Genomic DNA, 26,441 nt, shown 5'->3' on the forward strand with positions numbered 1-26,441 from the left:
TTTCCCTGATGACGAAGAATGTTGAGCATTTCTTTAGGTGTTTCTCAACCATTCGGCATTCTTCAACTGTGAATTTTTGGTTAGCTCTGAACCCCATTTTTAATAGAGTTATTCCATTCTCTGAAGTCTAACTTCTTGAGTTCTTTATATATATTGGAGCCCACTATGGGATGTAGGATTGGTAAAGATCTTTTCCCAATCTGTTGGTTGCCATTTTGTCCTAATGACAGCGTCCTTTGCCTTAATTCTATGAGGTTCCATTTGTCGATTCTTGATCTTAAAGCATAAGCCATTGGTGTTCTGTTGAGGAAATGTTCCCCAGAGCCCATGTGTTCAAGTCACTTCCCCACTTTCTCTTTTTATTAGTTTGAGTGTATCTGGTTTTATGTGGAGGTCCTTAATCCACTTGGACTTGAGCTTTGTACAGGGTGATAAGAATGGATCAATTTGCATTCTTCTACATGCTGACCACCAGTTGAACCAGCACCATTTGTTGAAAATGCTGTCTTTTTTCCACTGGATGTCTTTAGCTCCTTTGTCAAAAATCAAGTGACCACAGGTGTGTGGGTTCATTTCTAGGTCTTCAATTCTATTCCACTGATCTATCTGCCTGTTCTGTACCAATACCATACAGTTTTTATGACTATTGCTCTGTAATACAACTTGAGGTTAGGGATGATGATTCTCTGGAAGTCCTTTTATTGTTGAGGATAGTGTTTGCTATCCTGGGTTTTTTGTTATTCCAAATGAATTTGCAAATCGCTCTAAGTCTATGAAGAATTAACTGAGTTGGAATTTTAATGGGGAGTGTTGTAAAAATATAAAAATAGGGGCTGGGGATTTAGCTCAGTGGTAGAGCGCTTACCTAGGAAGCGCAAGACCCTGGGTTCGGTCCCCAGCTCCGAAAAAAAGAGCCAAAAAAAGTATATATATAAAAATAAAAAAATGTATTGTTGTCTTTTACCTTGCTAGGTCCAGCACTGCGGTGCCTCAAGATATCTGCTAGATATCTTGGCGCAAACACATCCCAATTCCTCGGTGGCCCAGTGTCTCTTGCCGCCGCACACTTTCCTACACTCAAACATAAAAGAACACACAACACAATAATCTTAGATCCAATTGGTAAGATATAATTGCCCACTTAAACATACAAAGCCCGGTACCATCCTTCCCTTAGGAACATTGATAACAACCTGCAAATACACAGAGCAGAATCTTAACGTTACCTGCCATATTGTCCTGCCACAGCTTCTCCCCATCTCTCTCTCTCTCTCTCCTGTCTCTCCTTTCTGTTCTAGTCTCCTCCTCTTCCTTCAAACTTCTCTCCCGCCCATCCTTCCTTCTCCAATGACAGGCCTCCTTCTATCCTGTACCTGCCCATCACCTGTACTTTACAAGTTCAATGGGGAAGATTCTGGTGAAGTCACCTGATTCCTTGGGGCATCTGTCCTTGGGCGCAGTGGAATTAGCATCAAAATACAGATAACTTCAGGGCACATTGAATCTGTAGATTGCTTTCAGCAAGATGGCCATTTTTACTATTTTAATCCTGCTGATCAGTGATCATGGGAGATCTTTCCTTCTTCTGAGATCTTCCTCAATTTCTTTCTTCAGAGACCTGAAGTTCTTGTCATACGGATCTTTCACTTGCTTGGTTAGAGTCACACCAATGTATTTTATATTATTTGTGATTAGTGTGAATGGTGTTGTTTCCCTAATTTCTTTCTCAGCCTGTTTATCCTTTGAGTAGAGGAAGGCTACTGATTTGTTTGAGTTAATTTTATATCCAGCCACTTTGCTGAAGTTATTTATCAGGTTTAGGAATTCTCTGGTAGAATTTCAAAAAACTAACTTACCATGAACTGAATATACAAAAAGATCAGTGTTTCCCGATTCACTATGAATTCTTACAGTGTTTTTTTTCCTCAGGACATTTATTGCTTAAAATATAATTACATTTTGAACTATATGCAAAGGCTTATAGTCTAATTCATTAATACTTTGTAGTGTTTATCAATACAGCAGGCATCCAAAGTCCTCTGAGTCATCATGGTGGGGAATGGACCTTTCTGCATTCTAATTCTTGATGTAAAATCTTTTCTGAGTTTAGAGTGAGTTGTGTAGGGGCTACAGGAAAAGTCTGAGGTCTTCTATAACCATGAAATTACGTATCACAGCGATATCCCTGGAAGACTTACTATGGCTACTTTTTATTCTTTGATTTTTTAACACTATACCCCCACAAAAGTGATATACACTTAGATTTCTCATGTAAAGATTTTGTAAAAAAAAAAAAAAAAAAAAAAAGTCCCATAAAATTCGTTTGTCTTGCCTTTAGTCATTACCAGAGTCCAGAAATTTTCTCATTTATTTTAGTTTAGATTATGTATAATGCAGTCAACAAATCGGATCGCCTGTCTATAGGCGGCCTCTAGAATTGTTCTCATGCGATCACCTCAGTTAGTAAATATTTTTTTTAAATGTGCTAGATTCTCTGTTACTCTTACACAGTTATTTAGCTTTTCATTTAAACATTTATATAAAATATGTACATATATTTTGTAGGATAATGACTTAAAAAGGACTATCATCCTAACTGGATTTATTTTTAGTGAATGTAAAAGTTGAAGGAGTTTTGTTAGCTTTTTTTTTTAGCTGAAAGGAGCATGCTTTTCTCATGCTAAGAACTTGTTTACTGTTCTATTGCCCGCAGTTTCCAGTTTTTAAATTCTAAACTGATGCCCAGTTTTTAATCAAATTTAAAATTATCTCTTACTACTAATACGGTCTCTGACCAGTTTGGTCATGAGGATGAAATTAGACATGTAGAATAAGAGCATGAACCATCTTCTGGCCCTGTGTTACTCAGATCCTTGGTACACGTATCCTAGTGCATACACTGTTTAGTTCATCTTAAATACCTGGTTTTGGCTGTCCAAGCAGTCTGTTCTTTACCTCAGTTCAGAGGGAACTTTGGAAAACAGTACAGTCCTTTACTCTGAGTAGGTATTTATGGAATGAGCCATACATAATGACATTAGAATCAGTTAAACCTGATTTTTTTCTCTTTTTATGCACTACTTGACATCCAAAGCAAAAAGAGGTAAGTTGGTTATAAACATCCAGGTGAACCATATTTTTCTTAATAGATTTATTCTTGACCAGCTTTGCTTGAACTAAATCTCCATAAATCAAATACTTTTAGATCAAGAAGCTTATCATTGTAAATTCCTTTAAAAATGTGTAAGTACCTTCTGTAAAATTGTATTTTTAAAAATACTATTTTAAACATACTGCTTTTCCTGTAAATTCTGATTTAATTTAAATCTTAGGACATTTGGAAACACTTCATTTAGTCTGGATTATTGTTTGCCTGATAATGTGTATTGCACATTACATGAACTCCTTTCTTAATATAAGAAAAAAAAAAGCACAGAACAAAAGAACAACACAATAAACCAAACCAAGAAACAACTGATTCTGGGAAAGTCTTTAATTTTGAGATACATTGATTTGCCGAAGAGGACGTCCAATCTTCTCAGAATGTTCTCCAGTGTGATTTTCTGCAATAATTTAAAAATGGAAATTATGAAATAAGAGAAAATCAAACACATTTTATTGAGTGGTATCTCATAGATTTTTCTTGACTGATATATATCTTTATAACTGAACTTTTTAGTGAAGTCCTGGGTATAATTTGTTTAACTTATTTCTCCTGTGTCTTTGATTAATTAGGACATGAAAAGATGGTCTTGATTTGGTCTTCTTTGCCTACCAAGGATTAACTGCCTTATTATCTTGAGTTAACTGTGCTGAGTTGCATTGCTCTTGAGAAGGTTATTTCTAAACAAAGGGTCGTGCTTGAAAAGGTGTTTAATTGGTATGAGAATCTGGCAACACAGTATACTTTTACCTCTTGGTGCCACTGTAAATAACTACTCTCTATCCTTTATCATCCATTTCTGTCAGCTCATTATTTACTCCTAAATTGTCCAGAAGCAAAAAGGTGCACTTTATATATTTCCCTTTTATAAGATTTGTATAAAATGAATTTTTCTATAAATACTGTTTTGTTATATGTCATATGATATCATGATATCATATGACAAGTCAAATAACGTTTTTTTGTCTAATTTGTAAACAGAAAAACTTCTCTGCTTAGCAAATAGTTTCAATACTTTTCAGAGTTCGATAAACTTCTGTGTCATTGTCAGTTAGGAAAGGCAAACCAAATGCCTTTTAAAGGTTTGTTATTTTTGCCTGAATTATATTATTATTTTTTGATATTTCAACAAGTGTAGTTTTGTTCCCTGAAGAATTTCAATGCATAAAAACTATTTTAGACTACCAAGAATATAAAGATATAGCAGAGTTTGCTGTGTTGAACACTGAGTGTCTGGTGCTATAAATTAGCAGATTATACCCCAGAGAAGTTGGAGATGATGCCATAATTATATCAGCGGTTACTTTCAGAGAAGCTAAAGTGTTTCTCTGTGATACAATTGGCAAAAAGGGATGAGATAGCCAACTCTATGTGTTTGATTATAAATGAAAGTTGAATTGTGACCAACCGAATGTTGGTCACAGCTACCTATTTTCATAAGTTATCAATGTATCCTTAATTCATTACTGGAATTTTGAAAATATCTTACTGACTACAATTAGTATTTATGTGTTTCTATCATGTCCTCTTATTTTTCTTTCTATAGTATTCTATTTCAAGTTTTTCTCATGTTTTCCTGTTATTTCGGTTGATGTACTTGGGAATCCTTAGGTCTACTTAAGAAGTGTACTTGACATTTTTTCTGTTAGTTCATGAATACACAATTAATAACTTGTAGATTTAGTGAGGAATAATTTAGTATTGTTATTGATATATTTTAGGTGATAATTTAAAATTTATTTTTCTGATTTAAAGCCTCCAATTATCAAAAAATAATATTACTATATTAACTTTCATATTTGTATTAGATATCATACCCTTTTTCTTATTATTTTGTTAGAAACATATTTTGATCACGGGAATGTTTGATTCACAAACTTCCTACCTCAAATGAATCTGTTAAACATTTACAAAATACTCATAAAGAAAAAAGTCACAAATCCTTTAAGGGAAGAGGAAACAGTACATTAGCAAATATTTTGTACCACATTGAAAATTCCCTACACAAACTACTGTTTGGAAATAAGTAGCCTTAATTAGACATTCTTCAAGTAAAGTTGTCAACAAAGATGAGTGTTGACAGAGCTTAAAGAAGTTAGACATTTTCTTGTGGGATGATGGGGAATGCTGTCCCAGGCTACATGGCTGGACCTAGCGGGGTAAAAGACAACCATAATTTTTTTTATATATATTTTTACCACAACAGATGGCGAGCCAAGGTGATGGGCAAGAATCCACTAGTAATCCTGAGAGTTGCGAGAAAGTTTTTATTTTCTAAGTAAGAGGAGGCTGGCGCCATGTTAAGTCATGTGATCTCTTAAGTGTGGGAGGGGGGGAATTCAAACAAAGAAATGGGGAAGCCACCTGGGCTGGCTGGCTGTAGATCTCCTGCTGTGTGAGAAGTAATGGCAGATCAGAGAGTTACAGATTAAAAGCTGCTTTTTAAAGAAAGTTGTTTAGAAAGTCTTTCAGGATACTCATATTCTTTTTAACATGGACTCCACGGGAATTTTGGGTTGAAATCCTAGTTAGACCAGCTACTTCTTAATTACAGGTATTATTAAAAGGTGATTGAGTTTGTTTTTAGAAAGAAGAGAGTAAAGAGATTACCTGAATCAGGTGGGGATTTTCATCCACGGTTCAGAACTTAGAGAGGGAAAAATTAGTCACTAACTCCAACCCTAACCCTAACCCAGGAGAAAATCATTTTAGGAAAGATTCCTGCTATTAATATGCTTTCCCTGTTATTATTAAATACATGTAATAATCGCTAGGTATCAGCACACCCCCTTTGAGCAGATCTATGAAGATGTATTGTCTTGCAGATGTTATATAGACAAATGGGTAACTTCTTAACTCTTAATGATGATCCCATAAGAATTCCTAAAACTGTATCAGCGATTTTTAAGCTCCTTTATAGCAGGACTGACTGCTGTTAGATCCTTTTCTGCTATCAAAGCTACAATGAGAACTCTGTCAGTGTCACCAGTTCATTGCTCTTAAATACTAACCAGACTTTCTCCTACTCAGAGCACATTCCAAGAGGTTGTAAAACAATTAACCAAAGGTCATAAAATGGGAACTAATGATTTATTATAGGTGCTAGGACGGAAGATAAAATATTGACTGGGTTTATCTATACAAAACTTCACTAATTTCTTAGTTACGGTTTTTAACTTTCAGTGAACCGGTGGAGCTGTGACAAGTGATAGATGCTTAGCCAGATAATTACTCCTAATGGATATGCATGGAAACATTCTCTGTTGTAAACTTCTATTTCAATTTATGATTTGATTTTATGTGTGAACTTGTGATGAACTTTTTAACATGCGATCATGTATTCTGAAAGATGTATAAGTGCTGAGGACAAAAAGAAGAGTCAGAACTGAGCTGAGGAAAACTTTTTTGGACGGAGCACTTAGACAAAGAGGAGAAGCAAGAAAAGAACTTTCCCGTTGCCCCACTTTCCCCTTTTCTTAGCTTTCATAGGAAACTTTTCACAACTGAGTAATAAATGCTGTAATCACTTTTCAAAGTGTCCCTTTTTCTTCCTGTGACTTCCAACTACCAGGCTGAAAGTTAGAGCTGCACAGCTCCTGCTGAGATAGAACAAAGCCCACATTACTCAATCCCCAGGTTGTCAGGCTGCAGACGTCAGTCGCCTAAGCCAGCAGCTTTTTACCCTCAGAAAGTGCAAGAACGTTTTTTAGGACTTTTTAGAGGTTATCAGCATTTCAGTACAGTTCGAGAGCTAGAAGGTCTGGAGACCCTCAGACTTTGAGACCACACCATGGTCCCACTCTGTGCCCTGTGTCTACCCCTTCCAGGCCAGGAAGCTCCCGGTAAAGGAAGCCAGGAAATGGTGGCAGAAGCTTTACTGAGTAGAGGCAGAAAGTACCTGTGGAGTGGTCATTACCGACCATGTTAGGGCTGCATCACCTTCCCAAGGACCCGAGTGTGTCTGTACGGGTTACATGGAGAGTGACTTTGTGTTACTATCCTCAAACAGCAAACTACTGTGTTTGTAAGCAGTGGTTGTAATGATTCATTTATTTTTATCTTCACACACAGTGTATAGAAGATTATATTTTCTAATAACATAATTATCCAGATTTTATATTCTGTCATCAGTTTAGTTGTCCCTAATAATACTGATTTGGTAAATTTTGCTTCTAATATACATACATATATACATACATACATATATATAAACATAATATATATAAGAAATATATTGCTAAAAAGTGCTAAAAATACAAGTGTGGATTTTCATTTACAATTTGTTTTATATATATATATATGTTTGGAATTTGAGTTTTCTTGATATATATATATATTTACTTCTATCCTTAAACAGCTTTAAAGGTAAAGAAATGTGAGAGTACCTGACTATTATGGGTTTTATTGGACTGAAGATGAACTCTTAGTAGAAAGTTGATGTTACATTGCATCTACTTTAGAACACATTTTCATTTTCTTGGTCTATGGTTACAAAATACCACAGACCAAGCAACTTAAACAACAAATTTTATTTGTTTATCTATTTTCCCACACTAAAAACTTAAATTCAAGGTCAAGGCACCTACAGGAGGAATTCTTGGCTTTCAAGTAGCCACACTCCTACTGCATCCTTGTTTGGTCCTTCCTCTGAGTTATACACCATTTTTGTGTCTCTCTGATCTCTTCTCAGCACAAGGATATGCATCAGATAGGAGTAGGGCCAAACTCCATAGCATCATTTTAACTTAATTACCTCTCTGAAGGTCTCATCTCCAAATACAACCCTACTCAGAGGTACTGGGTTGAGAATTTAACTTGGGAGGATACAGTTCACGCCCTATCAGGTTCAGGACATGAGAAGTCAGTCAGTAACTTGGGTTTAAACTCTGGTACTTACTTGGGCCCTGTGCTGACTAATTTTATTTTACAGACTTTATGATTTGACACAGTCTTTTGGAAAGATGAATCATAATTGAGAAAATGCTCCCAACAGATTGGCGTTCAGGCAAATCTTTGTGACATTTTCTGTGATTTATATGGGACGGTCCATTCCATGGTTTATGATGCATGGGTAGGTAGTCCTGGGGGTGTATAAAAAAGCAGACTGAATAATCAAGCCACTCCTGCATGGCTTCTGAATTGGCTCCTGATGTTGTATGAAGAAATAAACCCTTTCCTCCACAGGTTGCTTTTGGTCATGGTCGTTTATTATAGCAATAGAAATGCTAACAGGCCCTATCTTAGGGTTTCCATTGCTGTGAAGAGACACCATGACCAAGGCAACTTTTATAAAGAACAACATTTAATTGGGACTGGCTTACACATTCTAAGAGGTTCCGTCCATTATCATCACGGCAGGAAGCACAGCAATATCCAGGCAGGCATGGTGCTGGAGCAGCTGAGAGTTCTACATCTTCATACAATGGAAGTCAGGAGCAGACTTTCCAGGCAGCTAGGAGAAGGGTCCCCAAGCCCACTCCCACAGTGACACACTTCCTCCAACAAGACCATACCTCTTAGTAGTGCTGCTTCCTGGGCCAAGCATATTCAATTCACCACAGGCCCTAAGAAAACCACTTAACTCTTTGATATTCCGTTCTCTAAGCACTGAAACAACTTTTGCTCTCTATAAAAGTCATGTCAAAAATGATCAGACATGGGCTTCTAGACTTTCCAAGCCTCATTTTCATATTCTAAATAAAATTAAATCTGAGTGTGGTGGTGCATACTTGTAATCATATTACTTGGGAGACAAAGGCAGGAAGATACCAGCTTAAGATCAACATGTGACCCTGTTTCAAAAGTTAAAAAAAATGAAAGAAAGAAAATCTATTTGATTGACTTTTTATAAGGATCAGAGATCCTTGTATGAAAGATGTTTAGTTCATGTCTATAGCACACTTTCTAAACATTACAAGTCACCATTATGTTTCATCTTTCTTGTTTTCTCTTCCATTTTGTTTCTTTCTTTTCTATTAATCAAAATCAGGTCCAGGTTTGCAGAAAAGAGAAAGAGGGACACTTTAGAACACATATCAAAGGCTCTGCTTTCCTTTCTATAAGAGCATAAAAGAGGTTGTCTCCATGCTTTGATATTGACTATGGAATATCAAAATAATCCATGAATCTATCAACTTTTTATTAAACAGTTGTCATAGATAAATATTCTTGTTTTCATATTATAGTTTACACCTGATATTGAATATTGACCATTCACTGAAAGTTCATAATATTTTTGGTCCAAAGTTATATCTATTTGAAAGTTGCAACAATGTGATAGAAATTGTTCAAATGTATTTATTAGTTTTTTAATAAAAATATTAAAAATAGTATACTAACTTAACAAAGATAATAACCATTTGTCTTACCAAAAGGCACACATGCTCTCTGAATCATGAACTTCCATTCCTCTTGCCTATTTTTTCTCATGCTTGTTTTTGAGAATATGAGTTGCTATTTTCAAAACATGAAAAGAGAAGGCAGATGTAGAAGTAATACCTATATTCCTAGCACTCAGTGCTGACACCATTAGATCATGAGTTTGAGGCCAGTTGGGCCACAGAACAAGTTACTGTCTTGAAAGGAATGAGAAGAGCAGTGAAGGGAAGGGTACTTTTTCTTTTTAATTTCATTGCTGAAGGAAAAATACTAAAAAGTCATGCAACATACATGAAGAGGTGCCTGGGGAGAAAGAGAATATGAAAGCAACAGGATAGATACCTAAATGTGTCAGAGAATATGGAAATAAAGTTCCTATACAGGGGAAAGAAAAGGTTTTCTAAACTTGAGCCTCAAACTCAGGCCTAGTCTTTGACAAATTTCAGGAAATGGATGGTTTCATCTGCTCAGTATATAGTGGTGACAGCTAAAAGCCAGTTCATTAAGAAAGCCTTCTGTTGGGTTAGGGATTTAGCTCAGTGGTAGAGCACTTGCCTAGCAAGCGCAAGGCCCTGGGTTCGGTCCCCAGCTCCGAAAAAAAAGAAAAAAAAAAGAAGGCCTTCTGTTAAACTAAGCTTCTTTTTCATGCATAAAAACAGGGTAAGTGCTATGTCTGAATCTTGACTAACAACCAGCTGTTTAAAAATTTTTAAGGCAAATAGAGAATTAGTTATACAGTTTTTATGGTTGAAAATCATTCATTAAAATCTATGAAATAGCCTTATTGTTGCCAATATAAAATGAAGATATCAAAGAAAAATTGCCATATTTTTGAATTGATACATAAAAATAGGAGAGAGGCTTATATATTAAATGACAGAGTAGAATCCAAAAGATGCATTAAGTAGAAACAAGCTAAATGCATTAGGAATAAACATAATGTTAAAAAGTAGGAGTCAGAGTTTTAGCCAAGTGGCAGAATGAGTGCTTAGCATGCACAAGGCTCTAGGTAAAATTCCCAAAGCACAAATAAATTATATAAACTATTTTATTTGAATTATAAACATATACTAATAATGGCTATATATGTATATAGATAAGTATCCCCATATTTCATTGGCATTTACACATACATCCTTAAGCACAGGATAAAAAAAAAAACATGACTTCTTAGCACCATCTATAAACAAAGAAAGAATAGCATAAAATAGCAGTGGAATGTGGTTTCCTTTAAATGTCATACGGATTTTATTTCATAGAATTTTGATGATTTTGATGAGAGAGGTCTTCTGTGCTACTCTTCTGTAGTCATACCAAACTACATATGATTTTACCTTCACACACCTCAGGGTTAGAAAGATGTCCCTGGACTGTGTCCTCTAGAGTAGGGTGAGGGAGATAGGAGAGTGAGAGAAGTTGCCACCATGTCTCAGAGGAAGAGTTTAGATTATTTGGTATTAAGGAAACTCAGAGGTCCAGACGGTTGTCATGGAAACTTGAGAAGTACTGGATGTAGCTTATGGTGCTGAGAGAAGGAGATATGTATGGACGATGCATTCCCACTAAGAGCCAGGGCTGGATTAGATCTTCCACCATGAAAACAGGTTCTAACAAACCATGCCATACGAGACTTGTGTGCCACTACTCTTTTCACAGAGTTTGTGGTAATCAAGAAAACCTCTCCTAGAGCCTCATCCTGGTAGGCTGTACCCTCCACAGCTCAGATTGTGCTTATAGATTCCTAACTCACACCCTAGTGTCCTGTGGGACAGGGGAAGATCCAAAACCTAATGTTGAAACTCATTCCACTCAGGGCACTCTCACCTATTTCAAGCAGCCTTCACTTGGTTTCTGGACTCCCTAAGGCATTGGTCTTTAGAAATTGATGAATTTTCTAAATTGCATCAAAAAGGTTAAAGAGTGGTAGAAACCTGAAAGAAAGCTGTAAAGTAAGACCTCTTCTTCTCATCCAGGGAAATCTATTGTTTCCAGCCACACAAACCAACCAGGCAAATAAGCAAACAAACTGACTGAACCGAAACCAACAACACAGAGCAGTATCCCTTGGATGCTGTATCTTTTTCTGTGCTTCTGATGTATTTGATTCTCTTCAAATCAGTGTCTCAAGTGTATAACGATACCCCTCACTATATAACCCCAATACTTTCTGGGGGTGACTGATAGAACTTTAAGAGTAGCCAGGGAATCAGTGCCCGGCCCGCGGTAAGCAGGAAACGAGTTTCAGATGTGGTTGCTTCTTCCTCATCACCACCATCTCCATGGCATGTGAGTGTTAAGTGCTCACTGAATATGTTTGTCTTTCTCAGTCAAGCAGATCTGTTATCTTTGTGTCTTTGTCCTCACTGTCTCCACCATAAAGTTAGTAATTTGATTATTGAATAATTGAGACTATCTTGATTAGTAAATGATAGTTCAACTGTGGTTGCTCTGCAAGCCACATAATTGTTGTCTTCCATGCTTTAAAAATAGTGAGATCCAACGACAGTTGCCTCAAGACTCTGTCGGACCTAGAAGATCGCAGTCAGAGCTGGAAGATCAGGAACTGAATCCTAAGAGAGACCTTTTTTATTTCCCAGAACACCTGCTTTACCTTGCAGAGTGCATGTTAAAATATTGTGGTTCAGTTTGGCTTAAAGTGGGCATAGCTAGAGGTGTGTGGACCCAAGAGGAGAGATTTTAGGAACAATGGAATCAGGGCAATGTAGCTTTTTAAAGTTTTATTCGCATCAATAAACTGTGTTTTGTACATTTGGAATTCACTTTTTTCTCTTAATAATATCACTTAGTTAAATACTTATGAATGTAAAATATTAACAATAACAAGAAGTGATTTCTATATTTTTATTTACTTATTATTATTTTAGACAGAGTCTCATTCTACAGCTTTGGCTGACTTGGAACTCACTATGTAGAGCAGGAAGGCCTTGAAGTCAAAAGATCTGCCTTATTCTGCCTCCCAAGTGCTGGGATTAGACATATACCACCATGCCCAGCAAAGTGATTTCTTTTTAAAAGAGAATATAGGACTGGGGAGATGGCTCAGTGTTTTCTTAATTTGTTGCTCTTGGAGAGGACCTAAATTATTTTTTCTTTCATGGTTCACAACTGTAGTTCCAGGGGGATCTGATACCCTCTTCTGACCTCAGTGAGTGCCAGGCATGCACATGATATGTATGTTATATGTACATGTAGGAAAATACTCACACACACGAAATAAAAATAAATCATTAGAAAGGAAAGAGGACATAATGCTCACTCTGAATGTAAAGAGCTACCAAATGAGGCAGCTTGTTAAGGAGTGCATCGTGGTCTTAATCACCGGCTTCCTAAATATTATCGGAAGGGGTATTTTCAATGATAAGCCATGGCTGCATTGGCAGAGAAACTATTTCTGGTATACAGAAGATTTAAAAATAATAATTCTGATACTCCGGTTGATTCTAAGGATTGCCATTCAACAGAGATTAACTCTGCTTTAGAATTGTTTCATTTATCCCTTGCTGACAAGCATGAAGATGACAGAGTACATGTCCAGGCCATTTTTCCTTCTACTCTACTTAAGGAAGGGCAGCATGGACCTGGTTAACTTAAAAATCACATATCTGGTGGCTCAATTAAAATAGCTTTCTAAATTTGTTCAATACAGCCTGTAAATCCAGAATTTGAGATGACTTGGCTTTAATATTTTCACATATCTAAACTGTTCACCAAAGAAAATGCTTCAAGAGTAATTTTCAAGTCAACTCTCATTTTTACTTTGTTTTTTAGATTTTTTTTGCAAAAATATTATGCAAATAACCTCTTGCATGTTTATAATATTGTGAACCCAGTGCCAGAGAGCAGACTGTCCTTTGATGGTTTATATGCCTCTTTGTTGATTAACATAATGACAATATATAAAATCTACTTAATCTAATGTGACTTACAGTATGTGATTTTAAAGTAATAAAAACAAAACAAAGTGAGCACCATTAATAAGGCTGGTTTCTGTTTATTAAAATTTTATTATATAATGACTCATCTAAGATTTCTGTGAACAATTATTTTCAACACATACAATCAATTTTCAGGAAACTATAAACATAATTTTCTTGTTTAACATCTTGTTAATAAAATATTGTTTGGCTTTCTCGAAATATATGTGAGTTTAATAATATTACTGTATGCCCTGACAATAAAATCTATTACCTGAATATATTTCACTTTAGAACAGCATATCTATTTGCTAATTAAGTAATTAGCATTATGTTCAAGTTCAGACGTTAAAGTTTTTAATATTAATAGATTCTGATTTTAGAGGAATCGAAACAGCAAATATGAATGGCCATAGGACATAATGTACTTTTAAAATCTTGCTACTAATTTTATATCATTAGTTTTTCCTAATATTATATAAACTAAAAATTCAGTCTTTTCTATTGGCACTAGTCAAGGAAAAAAACCACACCAAGAAAAGAAAAGAAAGAAAAATCACACTTAATCTAGTGACTGCTCCATTCCTCACTAAATCTCAGGCAGCTGATTTAGTTACTGTTGCTAACACCTTTATGTCATCTCTTTGTATACATGTCTAATTTATTAGTTTCTTGTAGATTGTCAGCAGCCTGCTGCCTCCGTACCGCCACAGTGCTCACAACTAGCTGGGAGGCAAGACTACCCAACTGTCAGGTAAATCCACAGGTCCTTCCTTCTCCCACCAGCTGCATGACAGCTCCCCTTCCCAAGACCATAACCACCTATGCATCTTTGTTATTGCATGTTTTTCATGAGTTGGTTACATGACTTTACCCTTGTTCACATTCCCTGAGCATGCACAGGAGTTAGTGCTATGTCGTCAACCACTAGATGATAGAATAGAGGCTGCTTCATTTCCCCTTTGTGAGCAAATACTTGGGTTATTCCAGTGTTTCATTGCCTCCAATCTTAAACATGTAATTTAAGTTATTTGACCTACTTTTATTTTATCTTTTTGTTCTTCAAATATATTTCTCAGGTAAGCAAACAGGGAAAATATGTGAAATTATATATGAAATTCATCTACTGTCCATTCTAGGACAGTTTTAATGGTTTCCATTTTCTGTTTACTTAGTCCCATTGTGAAAACTGAATTGAGAAGGTCTAGAAAGCCATATGTGATGGTGCGTACCTGTAATCCCAGCACTTTGGAGGCTGTGGTAAGAGGTCGAGTTTAAGATCAGAATGAGTTATATAGTGAGTTCAAGGCCAGCTTTTAATACAGAATAACTCTGTCTCCAAAATCTATAAAAGAAAAAGGGGAAAGGAGGAAAACGGGGGAGAAAAACTAAAATTTGAATTCTCAAACGAAAATTCGCAGTGATTATTTTCCCTTTATCTGAAATGAAGTGTTTTAAAGGCATGTTTAAAACTTCCTAGCGTTCCTAGGCACAGAACTAGAGAGTTTGCTGACAATTCGTATTTGATTTTTAAGATCTCCAAAATAGTTACTCATCCCGAGTGACTATCCACAGCCTAGAATCATCCCATCAGAACCTCATCTCCATAGCGTCTTTCATCCTCACTTACTTGGTTTCTGTTGGTACCAAGCTTCTGGAGTCTGGATATGATCTTTAGACTCTACTTACTAATATACAGAATACATCTCCTACTAGAGGAGGGCTCGTATCAAGCAAGGACCAGCCCCAACATAGCTCCATGTGTGTGTCTGAGATGAGTAGCTGTTAGCTGCAGACTGTGTGTGATCATGGCTTTGCTGGGTAATCACCAATACAGAAACAATACATCTAAAGCTCGTGTGCTAGGTGGTTTGTTGCCTAAGTAAGTATGACACTGCCCACAGTGTTGTAGACTGAACGTGTGCTCTCTCTTAGGTCAAAGGGTCTACTATTGAGCTGCATGCCCAGCCCCCAAAGTACATTGTTAAATAGTCAGTGTCTTCTGATTAATGTCTGTTAGAAAGCCGATCAATACCACTTCACGTAAGAGGATATTTATTTCAGAACCATTTTATTTTTTAAGATTTATTGACTTTATTTTTCATGTGCGAATGTTTTGCTTGTATATATGTATGTATGTACACCACATGTATGCTTGGTACTTGGGGAAGTCAGAAGAGGGCATTGGATCTCCTGGAAATAGAGTTAGAGATGGTTGTGAAGTATTGGGTGGGTGCTGAGAATTGAACCCAGGTCCTCTGCAACAATAACATATACTCTTAATTACTGAACCATCTCCCCAACCCCTCAGAAATGTTATTTACTAATGTATTGATGGCATTTATAGCAGTAGCCTGTTCTGGATAATTTCAATTACATGAGTAACTGAATATTAGTATACATGCTCAAGTTGATCTGAGAGGGATTCTACAGTATAATATATTGTTTGAGGACCTGGAAACCTGTAGTCTAGATTCCACAAAGCAGCCTCCCTCATTTGGGGCACTAGGGCAGTGTCAATGCAGTACAGATGCTCCATGAACGCTGACTACATGTCTGAGTAAAAGAGCTTTGGAGTCAGACTTCTAGCTTGTGATTCCACCTCTCACACTCCTACATGTGTAAGCTGCTTCTGTTGGTTATGTTTTTTGTTTTTGGTTTTGTTTTGTTTTGTTTTTAACAAGGTAAGGAGGAAAATTGACATTCCTCCAAGGACCTTGGAGGAATTCAGTGAAGATGGACCTGACACGTCTGCCCTTTCTTGCTGTTAGCACTAACACTTTGTACACGGCCATCCCTGACCAAAATCGTGTTTATTTTGTCTAGTTTTCTTGGACAGAGTTGTAATACTACTGCTTTAAGAATTTCCTTAAGGCAGTAATGCAGATGCATTCCTTTTCCTCTAAGATTACTAAATTTAGGTGCTTCCTGTCTCCATGGGGGGTGATTTGGTGAAAAGCAATTTAGAGAATTACAGACACCCTAGTTTCTATCCAGTAGTCATGTCCAAAGCAGACTTCTCTTCCTTTTTATAGTTCACACAAAGGGATCATTAATACACAGAGGTCTGAAAGGACTCCTCTTCAGGGTGGCTTGGGTTCTGAATGGTTTCTGCTGTTAGAGGATCTGAGTCAGCTCTGCACTGCCCTCTTAATCCTTCTGGGCAAGAAAGGCAACCAACATTAGAACTCACACTGGGTACCAGGCAAGGGTAAGATATTCACATGTGTTAGTCATTGTGATCCCCTATAGGCTAACCAGCTATTATACTTGTCTAAAGGAGGAAGTCCAATGCCACATATTTTAATACAATTGAGCCAAGTGACCTAACACCCCATGCCCTGTCCACTGGAGAGCATGGCTGCACCTCAGATAAGGAGCCAGTCATTGTACCTACACTTGGTAAAAGAAAGCATGTTTAAGTTATGCGGACACAGTTTCTTTCAATTGAAAAATGAACAAACATGAGAAAATTTTCTAGGAATGTTGAGTGATTTCAATTTCAGATCAGGTATTCTCTGAGTTTCTCATTTTGAAAAAAAAAAGTTTACTTCCCTCCTGAGATAAAGTTTATTTCCCTCCTGAGACATATACATATATATATATATGTAATTTACATATCCTTTTTTAGTACTACAGATCAAATTCATGGCTGTACATAAGTATTCTACTCACATAACTTTTAAGGTGTATGATTCCTTAATAAACAGTGTTCTTACACGAAAATTTAGAACTTTTCCACATATTTTTTTAACCTGGTCTTCCTATGTTGTTTAGGCTTATCTTGAATTCCTTGAACTCTGGGGCTTCAAGTGATCCTCTTGCCCCAGCCATCCAAATAGCTTTAACTGTAGGTGTATGCCACAATACCCAGCATTTATATACTTTGTTTTTTGGCATTAATTAGAGTTTTTATTTGGAGTATCATCCACAATTTATATAAGTAATATACAAGGCATGAAAATGGAAAACACCACAAAATAATATTAAAATATAAGGTAAGAGCACAGTATGTCATGTTTCAATAAATATAATTCAAAAATTTTGGACTTTTTGTAAGCTGCTTCTATTCTAAGTTATTAAAATTTGTATATATAATGATGTAATGGGAAATGATGTTGTAATCTTGGACATAATATTTAGATATATAAAAATGTTTAATATTTATCACATCTGCACATCTACTAAGTTGTATTTACCAGGAAGAAGACAAAGAAAAAAATAAGCTTTTTGAAGAAATACTAAACTTCCTGAAGATATATCCAACTTTAATACCTGAAAACCTCAGTAATGAAGTGTTAAGCTCACTATTCCATGATCTTCCACTGAAAAGTTAACTTATTTGTGGTAAAGGCTAAATAATAAGTCTTCCAAAGATATTTAGCAATCAAAATCAAAGCTAAATTTATGTAATTTTATAAGAAATAATGTGTCAAATATTTATTTTAAAAATAATTCATTAATCTGTCAGTCAAGAACATGTTTCTTATAAGTTAGCACATAGACATAAAATACACATGACGTTACTGCATTTTATGCAAACTTAAAATACTGATACTATGGTTTAAAATATTCTTTCACTTTATAATAAATTTAATATGAAATAATGAAAATAATTTTGTGTCATCATGAATGACACATCAAGACATTGGGCCAACTGAACTATAACCCTTGCTCAGGCTATTGCCATATTCCACAGCTAACATGCAAAAACATGCTAGAAAGAAAAGGATTGAGTCATACAAGGTCCTTCTTGCATAACATGACTACTGTAATACTTACCGCTTGCTATAACTTGTGCCCTGTTTTATGTTTAATTCCATAGAAAGAGCTTATTTCTAACTTACAATTTACAGAAAGAAACCACAAAGTCTGAGGAATGTCTTTCTAAATTATTGTTAACTTGTTATTTCCTTAATCATTGACTACTGGGAAGGTCAAGGATAACATAACCCAATATTGTTTTTTTCTTTTACCATTAATGAGTTAAATCATATACTATCTTCTTGTTCCTTGTTCCACCATTTTGTATTTGCTACATTTTAACCATCTGGGTTGGGCTTAGTCACAGAGTGCTTGCCCAAACTATATGAAGTCTTGGTTTCATTCCAAGCATCAACAAAAAGAAAAAAGTAGGAACAATAACTCTTACCATTAATCATCCTCATTAGTATGAATAGCAGTTTCCTTTCAAACTAGATTTACAGTGGTTCAAAGAGCTAGGGAAGGATGTAATATCTAGCTAAATATTTACATAATTATGACTTTATACTAATGTTCAACAGATAGATCTGATTGACAATTTCACTACTAAATCTTCAAAAGTATTTGTTTAATACAAATTTTAATTAACACATCCATAACATTACCTTAAAATATTTAAATGAATATTATATATATATCAAACACTCCCGATAGAAATGAATTATATGATACTAAAATTCACAATATATGGGGAAATAGGCCATGTTCTCCAATTTAAAAAATATTCCTATGGTGCCCTTTCTCTTTTGTTAGTCACATTTTAAAACATTTAAACTCAAATATGCCTTATAGTTTTACCTAAGAAATCTAATTTTACTATTTTATTCATCAATTATTCAGCAAGACATTGAATGGTCTGAGACAAGGTTCATTACCATTGGAGGCTCTCAGATGTTGCCTATTGGTTAGAATAGGCAACAATGATAGTCAATCACATCATTCACTTAACAAATGCAAAATGTCATAAAAATTATCAGTTTTTTTTTTTTTCGCACCATCAAGCCAAAGTGGAGGACTCCTTAGAGCAAAATTGGCTTCACAAGCAAATGAAACTATCTTCTCGGGTCTTTACCAGTAAACTCTAGACTATTCTGAACTCTGATGTCTTGACCCATAGGCTAGCACCATTTGACCCACAGTGAGCACATCACAAATGCAGACGCTAGAGTCCTTTCCTGACCCTGCTAACTCAAAGTCTCCTTTACCAAGATCTTTGGGTGGCTTGTACCCACTATAAAGTTTGATAAGGACTGATCTGATGACACTTGACTGCCAGCCCAGAGATCTAGGAGTTGGAGACTGAAAAATCTGAGTACTTGACTTGGGGGACAAGTTTATGTATCTGTTCTCAAAGTTTCTTTTTACTTTCTTACCCTCACCCCCATGCTTTGCTTTAAAAACCTGCATTGGGAGGGGCATGCTTTGGTTTTAAACTATTTTCTTCAAAAAATTCTGTTCATGTGTTTAAAATGTATAGGACAATAATCTGTCTGGTTGTCAGTGGACTTGTTTGTTTACCTCTTTGTTTTTACTAACTGCCTTCTCTCTCATTTTCAGTCCGGACATTGCCCTCAGTAAGGAGCAGCCACATTCCAGCTCACAGTGTGCACCTCTCCATTGTCTCGCCAAGCCTCCTTACCCCTAGTCTTCATCTCTCACGGATGAATATCTGGGCTGAAGGCCACAGTGAGGGCGCTAAGATCTAGCAGGTGTTTTCTTCTTGGATGTTAGATGTACATGTGGATTCCAGTCCATCATTTTTGAAGAGAAAAGAGAGTTCAGAAGAATAAAATGATACATAAACCCTCGTGTGATCAATCATGGTTACCCTGAATCACAGATGACCTGCAATCAAATGGCAACAGTTCACTTGAAACTGAAATGAGACATGTATTTCAGATAGCTGGCTTCACCTCCATTGCATAAAATAGATCCAAGACATGTAAAATAGATATGCTGTAAATCATCTTTCCCTATTCTCCAAAGTCAGCTATAGATGTTGATTCTAATATTTTTCATTGATACTTATTTTATATTTTATTTGCTGTATGGTTTATGTTTATAAAGATAATTTCCGTAAGCAGAATTTATTTATTTTTAAAGAGTCATAGTTTATTCAGTTATTTAAAGTTTTAATTTAGTTTAAAATCTGAAACTGGCCAGATTTTGGTCCTTTTTCTTGCAGAAAATTACAAATGAGGTGCATCAGAATGTTAACAACAACTATTTTGCTGCTACATGAATATTCTTTATGCAGTTTTTTTCTAATCAGTAACTCATTGTCAGTAATTTTTTTTAACTAGAGTTCTTCACTAAACATTTATTAAGTAAATCTAAGAAAGAGGCAAAGCTATGATTCATTGACTTAATCAAGGTTCGAGGGTATCTTTAATTTTTTAAAATTGCAGTTGAGTAGATAGATATATTGGTGCTGCTCCTGTGCGTGCATGCGTGTGTGTGTGTGTGTGTGTGTGTGTGTGTGTGTGTGTGTGTGTTCGTATTAAAGAAGGTCAAATTACTTGAAGGAAAGAAATGGTGTGCTTATTTAATGACCACAAATTTTTTAAACTTTTCCAAATTTAGGGTCTTACTATGGGTTTCCCACTAAAAGGGATCACAATAAATGCAAAAATATATACATATAAAACTGTACGGTAGCCTTGGCTAGCTAATTTATGCAGAAAGTGTATGTTTTGTTGTTTGTTTTCTTTTTCCACAATGAATCTTCCTTGCCAAAAAAAAAAAATAGATAGTAAACCTTAGCTCATTGTCTACTTTTAACAAACACACAGGTGCCTACAGTCATATTATATTGAGATAAGACATGTTCCTACTTAATTTACAGATTGTGCTAGGTAATTTTATGACTTTATTTAAGGCATAGAATTTCATAGAAAAATTTAGTTTTTGCATTATTGAGAAAACAAGGACAACAGCTAATAGAGCTGTAAGGTCTAACTTGGATTCCTCGGTTCTCAAGTGCTGCCCACATAATTGCGCCTAACCCTGACTCCTTGTCTTTGTCAGGTAGCCTTAACTTACATAAAACCATAAAGGTTTTATTTTTTCATGTAACAGTATCTTTAACTTCTCTTCAACACAGAACTAGTCCTCACAGTTAGCAAAAAGATGACTAGTGTTGTAGGACACCAACAATGGCGGTTTCAGAGCTACCAGCTGTGGAGGGGAAGATGTGGCAGTTTGTGGGGTGGTCAACCTAAGGTCAGCTGTCAGCCACAAAACACATTGCAGAAATGTTTTTTGTTGTTGTTGTTGTTATGTTCCTGTTGAATACCAGTCATAGTTACCAAAGCAACCCAAAGATTTTTGTTCTTTATCAGATTAATAATAGACTCTGTGGAACCTCTCATCAATCAGAATCCCCACATAGTTGTCCCACCAGTTGCTTGGCTGTTCCTCCACATTTTCCTCATTTATTGGTGTTAAGTTTACCGGGTGCCAATATTAGTAGACAGTACAGATTTTTGTCAGAGTTCAATTAAAGACAACTTCTTCCCTTTTTTCTTTTTCTTTTTCCCCATTGCTAATCATGATTTGAAATCCAAGAAGTGTCAGTTACCAAGTCAGTTTTGTACCTGAGGAAATAGTTACCTCAGAACAAGTTGTGTCTTTGGGCTGGGAACTCCACGGTGGATCTCGTCTCTGTGTAACCACTGTTGGCATAGCTGTGTATAGAGTTGACTTTTTCCAATATGAAATTTATCACTGTCTGTTGTAAACTATTTTTATTTTAGTTGTTTATTTGAATATAGTGAAAATTTTTGTTTTGAACTATTAAGTCTATAAAATATTAATTTTAACAGAACTTTAATAAGAAGATATAGAAATTTTGAAACAGATTTCTCATTTTCAGCACAAAAGTAGATAATAATTGTTAAGCAGTAAGAGACTATCATGTATGTATGTAGTTACATCATTTGATGCAGTTTAAACTCAGCTGTATTTATCTTTATTTATTTACAGACCCTTTCAATGAATAAATGTAGAGTGCTGATAAAAATGAGTACCTATAAAGATAATATTGGATGTAAACAGTGAAAACTGGTGAAACAAACACGAATCTTTGATATTAAAATATAAACTATAGAAATTCTACAAATGCTAATTGTTGTAGACATTTTGAACAAAGGTGGGAGATGTTTAAGATCAGTTATCAAAGTAACCAACTACTGCTATAAAATTTCATTACATTGTAGTGTATGCATGTGTGTGTGTGTGTGTGCGCGCTCACGCTCACCCAAAACTACTGCTATAAAATTTCCTTACATTGTAGTGTGCATGTGTGTGCGTACACATGCACACACAGATATACACACACACTGTCCACAGCATGTGTGGGAAAGTCAGAGGAAAACCTACAGAAGTTGCTTCTCTCCCACAACTATATGGATCCCAGGGATTGAACGTAGATTATCAGGCCTAGTGGCAAACATCTTTACCTGTTGAGCCATATGATTGGTTCCCACTTTTTTTTTTAAATGTAAGCACAATTACAAAGCTGACTAGATGAACTAGTATGCAGAAATGCTTTCTCACTACGGATTTTCATTAAAGCATAATAGTAAAATAAAAAGAAGCAATAAATTGCTTTTGGCCTAAGTGCTTAGGAGCATGAACAAAACTTTGGATGTATAAACCTTTTGCATATCTAATCCTGGATTTAAAAGAAGGAAGAGGAGGAAAAATGAATTTTGAAAACTTCTAGAGAATATAAATCTATAAAGGAATGAAGAAAAGACTTATTTGGAAATTATACTTTATATTTGCCTAAAGGAGAGGAGGTACAATAATGAAATCCAACAAAAATAACTTAACAAATGACAGAGAGTAGCTACAGAGTCCAGAAGACTAAGTGAGGAGGGTTGCTATTACCTGTAGGAAAGAGCTATTTTAAAGTGGAAAATTAATCACTGGATAGTTAAAAAGATTTGTTTTTAAAAACTGGAATGCTACTGGTAGTCTTGTAAGTATAGACAATTTACAATAATATATAATCCTAGGAGTCCACAATTATATGATTCTTTTGTTTTAAAATTTAAAATATATTGGATTTTTACTGATTGGTCATGGAATATTTTTACTTTTAAACTAGAGTAACCATCTTAATTTTCTAAGATATTTATTATTTTTAAAAGAATTTCTTGAAAGTTAACTGAAATGTAGCAATTTCATTTAAAGAAGCTTCAGTGTCAGAAACTAAAATACAAATATACCCAAGAAAACTTCATAAATATTCAATCTCGTAGAGGAGACAAATACTTTTAAATTTTTATTTACTCACAAAGATCTTCTATCTTTAACATTTGCTTTATCTATGCTGTAAAACATGTTTTATACAGATAAGCCCTTCTCTATTAGGTAAGCATGAACAATTGGTCTATTAAACCAGCTAAGAATGTGGATGTTCCCTCATATACTATATTGAATAAAATCCTTTCCAGTAACCAAGCACAGGTTACAAATAATTATATGAATAAATCAAATATATTTTCTATTGTGATAAATGTCAACTTTTATTGTATAAGTCAGACAAAAGATTTAATCTTTCTTACAACGGAGTCAGTGGGCAGAAGTAAGGAGTAACTCGGCCATGGGGCATTTGCTGGACCTGTAGCACCCACTGGACTACAAAGCAAACAACAAAACAAACACTGATATTTCTCTGAATAAAATCCTGTTCATTCAATCCAAAGACATCACAAATGAATTAATATTGTACATATAATGAAATTTGTAAAACCCACAATGTTTAAAACGATTGTATTAAATAAATCAGAGTGATTTAAAATAATTTTGCATTAAGTCTGCAAAATTTACAACTTTTCAAATAAAGCAGAAAGCTACTGAACTGAAATCATGCTATTCAGCATGGCCAATGCCAAGGTTGAAAAGAACTCACTTCAAAATCAGTATCCCAGCTCCTGAGTTACCATAGCCGTTTTCTGTAATAATAACCCAAGATGAGTTTTTGAAAATAAACTTATCTTTATTTAAATGTTCTTTTAACCACCATACTCTCTAATATCTTGTAGCCTGTTTTTTTTTATTTTAATATCTAAAAGATTTCAAGTAAAATATCACTTTTATTACTCAGGATATAAATTAATGAGACAATTGGTATTGAAATTAAAAATGTTCTTAGATTTGAGATTTTTCAGAAATGACAATCTGTTTATGAGGAGCAAGCACTTGACCTCTATTAGTGTAAAGCAAGAGTGTAAGATGTTTGCATGAAATATTTCACATCCTGTAGGCTTTCCCATATCCACAGCATTGACTCCATACTTGTACGATCTTCTTACTTGTATGACCTTGCCATTAGGGGTGAAGGAGGCTGTTACACACACTGGGTCTCCTTTCCATACTGAGGTGCATGGCTTTATCCCTCAAGTTTATTTTTACATCTCTCAGATGGAGTCATTTAATAACCTGCCACATTTGAACTGAAGCTTAAATGACCTGCTGATTCAGATAATTTCTGGCCTTGGAGTTTGATTGCTCTACATTTGCTGAGACTTTATTTTTGTTTTAACTTCTGTACATAGTCTCTGCTCAGTATACCTCTCTAGTGGGACCATTGAGGAGTAAATTTGATGCTTGTTAATGTGGATATATGGGTTTGTTTTTTTTTTCCAAAAAAGTAATTTTTTACATTTTATTTTATTTATTTATTTAGTTCTTAGACAGAGTTTCTCTGCATAGCCCTGGCTGTCCTGAACTCACTCTGTAGACCAGGCTGGCCTCAAATTCGCAGAGATCCACCTGCCTCTCAAAAAAAGTCTTTATCAGAGAACTAGGAAGTTAAGGGAAGTGGCACTGCTGTGTTGACAAATCGTTATCTTGCAAGGGAGAAACAGAAGGAATCACTGGGTTCATAGCTATGACTATGTGTCATATCAGAGGAAATGCTTTTTAATGTTATTGCCACAGAACTTTTAAGCTCAATGGTTTGACTGTTAGAGTCAATTAAACAATTTTTGAAAATATTTTATGACTTTTTTTGTAATATATCCAGTGTCTTTATTTGCATGGCTATGCATATATGAGATGTGATTCTGATGTTGTGCTTCTTTCCCATGTTAAATTTGTGTTATGTGTGGTCAAACCTAATTTCTACACTGTATGATTATTCTTGTAATGATTCAGTTCTTCCTACCTTTTATTATTATGCCTTCGGGGCATAAACAATGTGAAGTGTTTCTATCTAAAAATAATACCATGAAAACATGACCGAAAGACTAAGAAATGCCTTTCTTGCTAATTATTTTTGAAATTCAAACATCAGAGACATTATCAAAGACACATGCATTTAAGTACAGAAAGTTCTTATAAATTTATTGTTTGCTGACCTTTTTACTTTTTGGTAGATAATCTCAAATGAATCTCTCACAGGAGAATCCATATGTCATATGCTTGTTTCTGTGCACTCAATATTTGTGAAAGGCACCCCATTGCTAATGAAATAGCTAGATACTATTAATTATTACCTTGGTTAATCTTACCAACTGACCATACTGTATTGCAAATTTTTTTCCAGTAAATAAACTGCTTATCTTTTGTTTAATTCATCAATGCTAAATTTTTATTAGTTTACAATTTTTCTGTATGCCACTTTTGTTTATACCTACGACAAATAAAAAGTATAGGAATCACTATATGATTATATTTTTTATCCAATATAAGATCTTATTTAAACTAAAAACATAATGCCTTAACATTTCTGCATATTCCTGTGATGCATTTCAACTTTATTTTCCATTTTCCAAACTCGTAATCTTTCCTTAAAGTGTATTTTGGCAGGAAAATGCACTTAGCTAAATTAAACTAGGAATGTATTAATACAGGAAACACTTTTAATGAGAGGAAAATGACACTTTATTATGGAAGTGGTTCCTTCTTTCTTTTACATAGGAAAGAACTTAAGCCAGCAGACCTGAGGGAGGTCACTTCTACTGGACCCTCCTACAATATAAATCATCGATTTTGATTGTTTCATTTTACAGTGGTGCAGGGTTGAGGATGAAAGAGATGTATGGGTTTATGTGATGCGCTAATGGACAAAAATGAAACCCTTATTACTGATCACATCTATGGGCCTGGTTAAAGTTGCCTCTTCATCTTTGGCACAGAAAACATTAAAAATAAAGTGTCTTAAAAATCATTCCCTCTTCTAAAAACCA

The 26,441-nt window shown here is 35.2% G+C and overlaps 1 protein-coding gene across 7 annotated transcripts in view; it reads left to right on the forward strand.

Annotated features, from left to right (window-relative positions):
- Bicd1 (BICD cargo adaptor 1) overlaps window positions 1-26,441 on the forward strand; it is a 154,796-nt gene extending 128,355 nt beyond the window's left edge. The window contains exons 9-10 of one of the 7 annotated variants that reach the window (XR_015685705.1): window positions 14,155-14,230; window positions 19,798-20,589. Coding sequence is in view for 5 of the 7 variants with exons in the window: in NM_001446411.1 (NP_001433340.1) it covers window positions 14,145-14,230; window positions 19,798-19,885 (174 nt within the window). In the remaining 2 variants the exon portion in view is untranslated. 7 annotated transcript variants of the gene reach the window in all.

Source organism: Rattus norvegicus, chromosome 4 (assembly GCF_021556685.1).
Source record: "Rattus norvegicus strain SHRSP/BbbUtx chromosome 4, alternate assembly SHRSP_T2T, whole genome shotgun sequence".
NCBI lineage: Eukaryota > Metazoa > Chordata > Mammalia > Rodentia > Muridae > Rattus > Rattus norvegicus.